We start from the raw sequence: 12,450 nt of genomic DNA, 5'->3' as shown, positions 1-12,450 counted from the left end.
ATGACGGAACTTAGAGCTGTCAATTGTCAACTTGACAGCTCTAAAAGAGTAAGTTTGTTCCGTTTTTGCATAGATATTATTTTTGATTTGGTTTTCCCCGTACGGCAAGGCAAAGGGAATTATGCCCATGCAGCCGTGTCTTATTAATTTTGCATAGACAACCAATCTCTGTAAAAAGAGTCCGCGGTGCATCTTGTCACAAGTGATATGACACTTTATTTGAACAGACATAACATCTTAACTTGAGAGAACGAACATTATAATATCTACAAAACTTAAAGTATGCGTATTTACAACACGGTTTGGACGCATTTTTAGAAAATCTCCTTAGTGTGAGTCTGTTTGTTTATCATGGGATGTCAGTGTACCTTTGTTTTTTTTTTAAAAATTCCGTTCCTTTCCTTCGAAAATGACAGGTAAAGTAGACATTTTTTGTTTTGTTTGTCGTTCAGAATCGACACCAGTGACGAACTTATCAGTCCTTAGCAACAGTCGCGCATATAACCGTTTACACAATGGTCGCTTGGTCGGTTGATAGGAACCTGGCGCGACTGCGAACCGACTCTCAGACTATGTCGTGGCAAGAGTTCCCGTTGCCTGTCCGTGTCGTCTTCGTCGGCTGTGGTCGGCCTGACATCCCATCGTTGTAAGGAGGTGGGCAGTACATTACCTGAGAAGAAAAAACAGACATTATTTTTTATTTTACTTCCTAATTCTAGGTGGTTAAGATGTTTTTTTGGTAGGTAGTTTTTCTGTTACAGAAAACTCTGTTAAAGTGGATGTAGCTCTGGCAACCTCATTGCGATATAGTCGTAAGCTTATGTGTTAAGTGTGTATTATTTAGTTTGTGTGGTGTGTGTGTGTGTGGGTTTCTCAATTTTGTGAGGTCGCAGGTTCCCTGCTCCGGCCTAAACCATGTCTTTATGATAGAATCATAAAAGTGATTATCACGTGCTCAGGGATGAAGAAAAATATCGTGTGGAAACCCACAACCTCGAGAAATGTGTTTCGGAGGTATGTTTTATGTTAGTGGGCTCTGTTTCCCGCATTTCGACTCTTAGATGGTCCATTATGAGTGCTATTGTTGACTACGCAAGCCAATATAACTCCTTATAGAAGGTCAGAAACCTCCTGGCGTTTCACAGGCTTCGCGACTCTTTGAGGATTTGTACCAGTTTTGCTTACACTCCCGTGCATTTTTCTGCATCCAGACAGACTCTTCAGAGTGAGCAGTCTGTAAGCCCTAAATTGAATAGATGTTTCGGAGGTAAGTGACTTAATCTGGATTGGGTTTGTGATCTCATCGCGGATTGTAACTGTTGGTAGGCTAAATAAAATAGAATAGAAATAGTTTATTATAAAAGGGCGCCACACAAAAAAAAGACAATAACATCATATCAAATTTCCACTAAATAATTACAAAAAAAGCAAGACGGATGTTTGTTGAAATGATCATAAGGTGGTGGACGTCGTGAGATAAAAGGGCCTCACTCAGCACAAGTCGTGGCGTGAACCACGACCCTGATATTATGTGGACCCTGTAAATAAAAAAATAGGCAAATTAATAGTAAATCGGCAGTCGCGTCTGTAAAAAAACGGACCAGACAAATCTTTAGGTTACGTATGCCGAATCCGTCATCTTTTTCGATTTAATTTTCCCGTTTTATCCAGTTGTGTTACTTCTAATCGCAATATCTGAAGGAAACAAGCAATGTTTCGTCTGTCTCTTTCATGATACGATCCTAAATCTGTCACTGACATGATTTATTATACAAATTACGTACGTGTTATATTACAAGGGAGAGATTATTCATATTGTTATACTTGTCAGGTCACGTCTCGTTATAGTAAACGTATTTCGGAAGTAATAATTAATCTAAATGTCATAGTCCTCAGTTTAGTTGCCGTCATGTACACACACATAGACTCACCATCCCACACACTACACACACACACACACACACACACACACACACACACACACACACACACACACACACACACACACACACACTGAATTATACACATGCATCACCTACTTGATACTTGTTACTACCAATATCTCGAAAAAATATATTCAGGAACAGCCTATATTCCTTAAATAAGCCACTTTTGAAAAACAAAAATGATATCAATGTTTGGTAAAAACTTATTTGGTTATACATATATTTCCCTTAAATAAATAAAATATAAGGAAAATAAATAAAACTGTCGTATTGGGTGCATACCTGTAATGATAGTTGTAAGATTGAATATATAAATAAATAAACCACCAACCGCGACCACGTTGTGTGACCAAAAAAAACACACACACACACACATAAATAGCCTCTCCTCATTCGATTGGAAGGATGGTGCATACTCCATGACGCTACTCAATTGCGGGTTGGTGTACGGGCTATTAGCTCATCATCCCAAAGTAACATGCTCCGCACTTCGGAAGGCACGTTAAGCCGTTATACTCAGTTACTACTTACTGATGTAAATAAGTAGTCGTTACATGAGCCATGGGGCTTTTGGCGGCTCAATAATAACCCTGAGGGTTGATGAGGCTGGTAATTCACCTCACAAACCACACGACAGACGGCGTGACGGCGTGGCGGGATGGTCTTATTGCTCTAGAGCAATAAGGCCGCCCAAATTGTACTGTATTCATGTGTTATGTCTGATTGTTCAAATTTTAGTTCTGTGCAATAAAGTATATTTGATTTGATTTGACAGAAGAACAGGGTAGTTTCCAATTAGTCAAATCAGTTATTTTTTACTAAAAGTCAAAACACAAAATTATAATGGAATTTGTATGAAAAGTAACTTGACTTGTGACGTCATAGAAAAACGTGATAAAATGTCGGACATATTGTTACGTGTTTCTTCATTAAAATTAATAAATAAGTTAAATATAAAATAGATGATGATAGAAAATGTTTTCCGTTAGTTTCAGATGAGTCTTTATTTAGTAATCAGAATTCCATAATTTATCTTTCAAGGATTCTAAATGCCCAATAGGGATATGTGGGAACATTAAGATAGTCACCTTCGAAAATACCTTCAAAACAGCATTGCAGAATTTGTTTGATATTATCTGTGTCTTTATTTTCTTCTATTATCTCGTGCGGGTTCAGAATTCCATAATTTATCTGGAACCTAGTACATAACCCAATTCTTTAAGCTATAATACTGCCAAAAATTCGTTGCCCAAACTTATATTAGGCACATTTCTATCATGACAAGATTAAAAATAAGTATTTGGGTTGATTTATTATTACAAAGCCGACAATGTTTATAAGCTCTTTATATAGAATGAAGTATAACATAAAAGTACTTTATGAATCAGTAAAACCATTTTCTTTGATGTATTTTTTACCATAATGTAAACATTATTTTTTATATTACAAAAGCATTTTTATTTTGCCGCTGATCTGCGAACAAAGAATAATGTTACTTACTTTCTATGTATAGATCGGTAATTCCCCGCACTAATTCGTATCGAGCGCCAAGCTAGATTTACCTCACCCCCTCTGGGTCGTACTTGACAGAGTGCGCGCAGATTGTTTCTCTCGCTCGCACTCAGGCGGTAAGATGGCGCACGATATTTTTGTATGGAGAGTTTGTGGTGTACTGGGAGTGAAGATTAGAATGTGCTCAACTATATACATAATTCACGAACAATGGACATGGGGACGATATAGGGTAGTTTCCAACTAGTCAACTTAGTTACTTTTTACTAAACGTCAAAACACGAAATTACTATGGAATTTCTCTGAAAAAGCAACCTGTGAAGTCATATAAAAACATGATAAAATGTCGCACTTAATTTATAAATTCAATTCCTTTATTAAAATTCATAAATAAGTTAAATAAAAAAAAAGGAAAACGTTTTTTGTTATCTTTAGAGCGAAAGTTGATGGTAGGGCTGGCAGAGGAAGACTGAGAATGACTTACGATGACCAAATTGGAGATGTCCTTAGAAAAGGTTCAATACGATCTACTCTGAACCGGCGTGCGTGTATGAAGCGATTGATGAATGTGGAGGAAGCAAGAGAAGTGTGTAGGGATCGAAGCAAATGGAATTCTATAGTCTCTGCTTACCCCGGTGGGAAATAGGCGTGAGTTTATGTATGTATGTATGTTAGATCTCTCTTTGTTTAATCATTAAAATTTCATAACTTATCTTGGACGCAGGAAACTACCCAATTTGACTATAGAATAGGCTGACAGTCAATGACGTATGAGAATACATAACGGTGACGTCATCACTCAATGTTGTCAAACGTCGTACTCATTGTTACGTTATTACTAAATGGGGTACTCGACTGGGTCAAAGAAAAATTATAAAATGCTAATCTAGAAATAGAAACCGGTTTAAGATGATCAAAAATTAATTACATTTTACTTTTTAACCCTTTCACGGACAGAGACCATGGGTCATTGATAGTTTATAAGGTAGTATGACACCTTGGAATCGGAACGTCTGTAGACGTTCTGTCCTTGAAAGTGTTAACTTATTTTCGAATTTTATTTACGAATGAAGTAACAATGAGTACGACGTTTGGCCGCTTTTATTGATGACGTCACAGGAAAGGATTTCCATACAAACTCCAAAGAAAACTTCCGTTTTTACGTTAGAAGCCTATTAAAATTGATTTTTATCGCTATGTATGGATTTAAGTATTTCTAAGTAATTATTTACTACGACTTTATTCCGCGAAGAAAGCTCGATGAAGCGTGGATACTGTTAGGTCGGAATCCGTGGTCCAGTGGTTGAGCGTTGTGCTCATGATCCGGAGGTCCCGGGTTCGAATCCCGGTGGGGACAAATCACGAAAATCACTTTGTGATCCCTAGTTTGGTTAGGACATTACAGGCTGATCACCTGATTGTCTAAAAAGTAAAAAGATCCGTGCTTCGGAAGGCACGTTAAGTCGTTGGTCCCGGTTATTACTTACTGGTGTAAGTACATAGTCGTTACATGAGACATGTCAGGGGCCTATGGCGGCTCAGTAATAACCCTGACACCAGGGTTGATGGGGTTGGTAATTCATCTTACAATCCACACGATAGAAGAAGAACTGTTAGGTCTTAGGTTATCTTGCGACGAATGTGCTCTGACTACCCCAATGGGTAATATAGTCGTGAGTTTATGTTATGTAGTGATAATGTATGTAAGAGAAACCTGGTTTAAGTAATACAATACAATTACACTTTATTGCACCAAAATAAAAAGAAATAGTTACAAAAAGACTCTTAACTAAGTACAACGCAAATGGCGGCCTTATCGCTTAAAGAGATTTCTTCCAGACAATATTAATGCGAGGCGTAAGTAAGTGTTTTATTAATGTTTACGAGTGTATATTAGATGGTTGAAGTTTTGGAAATGGCGCGCAAAAAGCACCTTGACACGAATATGTTTTCAGAACATCGAGTGCCCAAGTTTTCGGTACATTTTCCCAAATTTATAAACTAAGTACATAAGTATGCGAAATCACCTCATAATGTTTACGCATTGAAGCTTTTAAAAGTTATGAAAGAAACAAAAAGCATAGATTTTAATATTAAGTACTTAGTTAATGTAACGTCTTAAACCTAAATAAAGATTTTATCTATCTATCTATCATCTCTCTCTCTCTATTTAAGAGCTGCGATCTTGTCGGTGGAGTAATCGCCATTCCTCTCTTCTTCCCGCCAAAACCTTCACCTCCCGATACGACACGACCTGCACCTTCTCTTTTATTTGTTTCATAAATGTTATCCTTGGTCTACCCCTTCCTCTCTTCCCTTCAATTTTTCCTTCTATAATGTTTGTTATAAATGAATCGTGTCGTATCAGGTGGCCAATCATATTTCCTCTCCGGTTCTCTATAGTCTATCATAGACGTACTTAAATTATGTGTGTGGTATTATGTGGATTGATGGGGTTGGTAATCCACCTCACAACCCACACTATAGAAGAAGAATAATGTGTGTTTTGCTTTAGAGGTTAGTTTGTATACTTTTTTCTCTAGACTTAATATCTTTAAGGTGATACGCGATCAAATATTTGAAGGTTTAGCTTTTTGTTATGGGCATGTAATAATAAATAACGGCCTCCGTGGTACAGTGGTTGAGTGTTGGGTTTACGACCCGGAGGTCCCGCATTCGAATCCCGGTGGGGACATATCACAAAAATCACTTTGTGATTCCTAGTTTGGTTAGCACATACAGGCTGATCACCTGATTGTCCAAAAGTAAGATGTTCTGTGTTTCGGAAGGCACGTTAAGCCGTTGGTTCCGGTTACTACTTACTGATGTAAGTACGTAGTCGTTACATGAGTCATGTCAGGGGCATTTGGTGGCTCAATAGTAACCCCGACAACAGGGTTGGTGAGGTTGGTAATCCACATCCAAATCCTTCCCCTCCTGATACGACACGACCTGCACCTTCTCTTTTATTAGTTTCAGTAATGTTCTCCTAGGTCTACCCCTTCCTCTCTTCAATTAGTTTTAGTTTTTCTGTGGAGACATAAAATATTTCTAACAGCCTCCGTGGTCTAGTGGTTAGAGCGGTAGGCTCACGATCTGGAGGTCCGGGTTCGATTCCCGATGGGGACATTGTCGAAATCACTTTGTGAGGCTGTCCTTTGTTTGGTAAGGACTTTTCAGGCTTGAATCACCTGATTGTCCGAAAAAGTAAGATGATTCCGTGCTTCGGAGGGCCGTTGGTCCCGGCTAGTAGCCGTAAAAACACCTCCACCAACCCGCGTTGGAGCAGCATGGTGGAGTATGCTCCATACCCCCTCCGGTTGATTGCGGGGAGGCCTGTGCCCAGCAATGGGACGTATATAGATACTGGCCCCGATTCCTGCAGACACCGCCTAATTTTATTTTAAGTTATATCCGTCATTTTCATATCCGTCGAAAAGGAAAGGGACGGATGATTCACAGCTCTTAATTTTAGGAAGAATGAGTACATGAATGTATCGGGTTATTGACGGTTGGTTTAGATTTGTGCTTAAAATTGACGTGTGTTCCATAAATTTTATGCTTGTCGATTACCCGTCCCTTTCCTTTTCGGCGGATAAGAAAATGACAGATATAACTTAAATTAAAATTAGATGGTATTTACAGGAATTAGCACCACTGTTTATGTATGTTATGAGTCCCTTACCTTTCTAAAAGCGACCCTGAAGTTCTCAGAGAGGAAAGCGTACAGCACTGGGTTGACACAGCTGTTCATGTACGCGAGTACGTGCGACACGATCTGCGCCGTCACCGTGAAGTATGTTATGTGGTACTTGTCCAGGGCCTTCACTAGCAGAATTATCTGGAACAATCGAGAATAGGAATTAGCGTTTAATGTCACGACTCCAGAAATCAGAATCATAGAACATAATAAGTAGGAATTATATTATGTAATTATATTATATATAATATATATAATAATTATAATATGTGAATAAAGGTCTCTCATATACAAGTAAGTATATCATGGTCTTTGTCGACTATCATAATCGTTTGCAACTTTGCTAAAAAAAAGAACAGAAAGGAAAACATGAAAAGGACTAGGGCCCTGTGCTGAGAGGTTTTCTGGCCACGTCTTTCGCTCAGCGTTACAGATTCCGATGTGGTAGTAGTTTTACAGCTAGTTACATAATATGTAATTTAATTTTTTTGACGTTCAAAAAGCGCTAACTTTGTAAGCCAATTTAGAAAAATAAATATTTTTGAATTTTTGAATTTGCTAATCCCCCTGTTAACCCTTTCGCGGAAAGAGACCATGGCCCATTGATTTGTAATCGGAACGTCATTAGACGTTCTGTCCTTGAAAGTGTCAATGATTTAGTTTAGTAAGATTGTTCTTTACGCTTTTTAACAGCTGTTGGTCACCTATAGGTATATACATTTTTTATTCATCTATTCAACGTAATTATCACGGATAAATTTGTTGAAGGCCAGTGTTTAAATTTACGTCATTTCGCAAGGTGTTATGGCTGAAGAGAAGAAATGACAAGAAACTGCAACAGCAACACATCTTTTAAATCAATGAGGGTACATTACAAGTTATTTAATAACTAGAGGAACACATTCAATACCAGACATTTTATCATTTAGGTAATCAGAAACAAGTATCCTCTAAAGGACATTGTTTAAAAACCCTAAATCGATTTTCGAGGATCATGACGCCACCGTTCGTTAAAAGTAAAAAGCAAAAGTGAAAAGCAAAAAAAATGCTTAAAGCGTCGTCGTGTGGCAGTATAAAGCCGCAAAACTTATGTAAAAAATGCTTTATTACGTAACCTTTAGGCAGATAAAACCAGAGTACATTCATAAGCAATATAATGTACCCACTTTAGGACTCTGTCGCACTAACATATTTGACATTTAGTGAGACTTACCTACTCGACTTGTCAAAAAAGTTAATGTGACATGGTACCAAAGTGTATACATATTAATGCTCGTGACCGTACAAGAAAGAACAATTTGAAAAAGAAAAGCAGCCAGTGTCCTTACTATTAAAGAGTTTTTACAACGGGACATTCCCACTTTGGGAACATTCTCGAAAAGAACACACCACTGCACCTATGCATTAGCAGTAGTTATGTCAAATAAACACATAAAAGAACAAAAAAAAAAGTATTGTTTTTGTCAAATAATGATTGGTAGTTATTTGTTCATAAAAATCGCCGATAAATTCTTCAATACATTTTATTGTAGTCAATTACTGACACACATGCTTTCATAAAAGTCTTCATTTTTTAAGTAATATAATAATATTACCTAATATAATATATTTGTTAAAATAATGCTCCTATTTTCTTAGTACGTGGTTTGCTTTTTCTTAATTTAAATATTAATTTATTATTTATTTATTACAAAAAATTGCGGACACGATACGTTAAATTGTAAGCAATATGATACGATTCATAATTATTCGACTGTTCACAATCTCGCGAGATTCAAATCGATAGATTATAATCTAACGTTATTTACAATTTTACGGTGACATATCTACACATAAACACAGTTATGGCATAGAATAACGAATAATACTACATATAATGTAGAATGATAACAATAAACGATTTTTTATTATATATTTTATAAAAATATTATGATATAAACGATTTTTTATGTGATCGTGGCTTGCATACTTGACCTTTTTATTTATTATTTTAATTAATTGATTTTGTTGAATGAATTGTATCTTTTACAATAATAATAATTTTACATACAAACAGGTCACAATTTTGTTATAATGTAATTGTATCCGTTTGTTTTTTTACTTGACATCTTTTAATCAACAATTATAATTATAAATAATTAATAAAATTGTGGATACTAGTTCAATGTCATTTTTCTTTTTTTTATGAATACTTATACAATTACTGGGTTATGTACTGATACTGTTGTTAACTTTAAGACGTTTTATCTAATGTACAGTCACAAGTACTTATTAATATGTACCTATACACTTTGAAACCATGTCACATTAACTTTTTTGACAAATTAATGCGTAAGACTCATTAAATGTCAAACATGATAGTGCGACAGGGTTCTAAAGTGGGTACATGATATTGTGGGTACATGACTGTACATGATACATAACATAACATAAATAGCCTATAAACGTCCCACTGCTGGGCACAGGCCTCCTCTCAATCAACCGGAGAGGGTATGGAGCATACTCCACCACGCTGCTCTACTGCGGGTCGGTGGAGGTGTTTTTTACGGCTAATAGCCGGGACCAACCGCTTAACGTGCCCTCCGAAGCACGGAATCAACTTACTTTTTCGGACAATCAGGTGATTCAACCGTGAAAAGTCCTTTCCAAACAAAGGACAGTCTCACAAAGTGATTTCGACAATGTCCCCATCGGGAATCGAACCCGGACCTCCAGATCGTGAGCCTAACGTTCATACGCAACGCGCAAATAAATAAATGAACGAATGAATGAATAATTCTCCGCCCCGCACCATCGTAACGGGCGCCGACCTCACCCTCTGAGTCTTACTTTAAAAAAAATCAAAATTATTTATTTATTTATTATTTATTTTTTAATCTTAAATGGCCGCTTCTTCATCTTCTTATCGTGTCGATGGCAAACTAAATAGTATCGGCCCAATACTTGACAACAAGTATGACGCTATCAGCAGCGCTCATCGGATCTCCTGCGTGCAGGTGTTCGGGCACGCAGGACACGATGTAAGATATTCGCATTCGTTATGTAAAAAATGACGATTCATAGTGTAACTATGTTACTTATTGAATAAAGATATTTTTGAATTTGAATTTGCGGCTTTTCAGTCTTGGCCGCTAATTAGTAACTTATCTGTCTCCCTTACACTTACGCGTTAAGTTATAAGTACTTAAGTATATGTATAATTTCATAAGATCAATAGACGTTTCCCCTCGACATCCATATACCCATTTACTCTGAGCAAGCGTGAAATGTGTCTAATCTCAAATTTTGGTAATTATGTTCCTTAAAACTTTTTCAGATAATTTGAATATATTTTTTCTCTTCTTTATCCTGTTTATGTATATTTAGCTACCACAAATTTTACTTTTTCGACTGGTTTAGAATAAGCAGATGTATATATTATTTTTTAATATATGGTAAATTAGTCAAATATGATAAATTATTATATTTATTACGAAATGTAATAATGAAAATTTTCTTTTATGTTATGCACATATTCAAATGCAAAATGTGTAAATAAAATTAATAATGTTATTATTATGTTGTGATATTTTTGTACATTAATAGGACCTTAGCGCCTGAAATAAATGACTATTTTATTTAATTTAACAAAAACATTTTTTTCTTTAATTTGAGTACGAAGCTATGTCATCAACTTTACAATGCTTTAAAACGTCCACAGATTAAAATAGTCGAGTTTACTTTCAGGCTCGTTTGCATAACGATCCGTTTTGCAACACAACCCAATTTAAAACGTGAGCAATCAATCAAAGTGGCGTGCCTCGTTTTATGCGCTGGCGCATAGTAAATGCCTCGCTTGCCGTCGACCGGAGAAATTGACAGTATAACGAGTGAGTGTTGCTATAACATACTAGCTGCTACCCGCGAATTTGTTGAGGAGTCTCTTTTGTCGCGTCGCCTTAGACGTTGAATTTCCATTTAACGACTACATATTTACATCAGTAAGTAGTAACCGGGACCAACGGCTTAACGTGCCTTCTGAAGCACGGATCATCTTACTTTCGGACAATCAGGTGATCAGCCTGTAATGTCCTAACCAAACTAGGGATCACAAAGTAATTTTTGTGGTATGTCCCCACCGGGATTTGAACCCGAAACCTCCAGATCGTGAGCCCAACGCTCAACCACTGGACCACGGAAGTCGTTAATGGATGGATTACAAATAATGATTATCACGTGCTCAGCGGTGAAGGAAAGCATCGTGAGGCAACCTGTATTGGGCTGGTTTACCCTTCGATTTGGAAGGTCAGGCAGGCAATCGCTTCTGTAAAAAACCGGACCTGTCAAATCTTCAGGTAAGCGGACCCTGTGAAAAATGGGGTAGTGCTAGGGAGATGATGTAGCTATAAATATTATTTTTCTTTCGCTCCAAATAATCGCCGGCAACATGTGCCATCTTGGCAACATTTCGCCGACTTGCGTAATCTTTTTCACTTTATTTTTATTACATACATTTTTAATAAAATATGTAAAAAGACCGGAAACGCTCTTTGCCTGCCCGAGAATAAAAGAGGCAGAGGATCTTATACTTGGTGGACCAGCATGTCCCGATTATTGAGAAATGAAAATTTACCCGACCCGACAACCCTAGACAGAATGTCATGGCGCCGCAAAATTAGGAGAGCCGACCCCACCTAAAGTGGGATAGCACAAAGAAGAAGAAGATGTAAAAAACCGGATAACACTATGGACTAGAAGTCAACGAAAACAGTTATTTACAAATTCTTCTTCTTCTATCGTGTGGATTGAGAGGTGAATTACCAACCTCATCAACCCTGGTGTCAGGGTTATTATTGAGCCGCCAAAGGCCCCATTTACAAATTGAAATATCGATATTGCACTAACGTCTATCCTTGAACTGTGAACACACGTGTAATTCCGCAATAACGCTGAAATAGGATTCAGGTAAAGGAAAACTCTAGAATTTACTCGTGCGAAATTAAAAATAAAATGTTTAGATATTTTTGCTACACGCTTAAGGATTTCAAGACTAACAGCTTTATCTTGTGTATTTTTAAACCCCACTAAGTTTTTTTTTTTTTTCAAAAGTAGTATTATATTTGAAAAGACAACTAGCTTTTGCCTATAAGTACGGTCACGAGCATTAATATGTATACACTTTGGTACCATGTGACATTAACCTTTTTGACAAATTGAACTGCAAGTCTCACGAAATGTCAAATATGTTAGTGCGACAGAGTCCTAAAGTGGGTACATCATATTGCTCATGACTGTACGACGTCAAACATACTC

The 12,450-nt window shown here is 37.0% G+C and overlaps 1 protein-coding gene across 1 annotated transcript in view; it reads right to left on the bottom strand.

The window, feature by feature from the left end:
• Positions 1-296: 296 nt before the first annotated feature.
• Positions 297-12,450, bottom strand: part of LOC126368627 (allatostatin-A receptor) — a 222,280-nt gene continuing 210,126 nt past the window's right edge. Inside the window, exons 4-5 of the mRNA XM_050012697.1 lie at positions 7,144-7,299; positions 297-670 (exon numbers count right to left, since the gene is read on the bottom strand). Coding sequence (XP_049868654.1) covers positions 566-670; positions 7,144-7,299 — 261 coding nt within the window. The 3' untranslated portion in view covers positions 297-565. The remainder of the gene's footprint in view (positions 671-7,143; positions 7,300-12,450) is intronic.

The sequence above is a fragment of the Pectinophora gossypiella genome, chromosome 8 (genome assembly GCF_024362695.1).
Source record: "Pectinophora gossypiella chromosome 8, ilPecGoss1.1, whole genome shotgun sequence".
NCBI lineage: Eukaryota > Metazoa > Arthropoda > Insecta > Lepidoptera > Gelechiidae > Pectinophora > Pectinophora gossypiella.
Note: the sequence above shows the minus strand (reverse complement) of the source record. Positions and strands in the feature narration are given on the sequence as shown.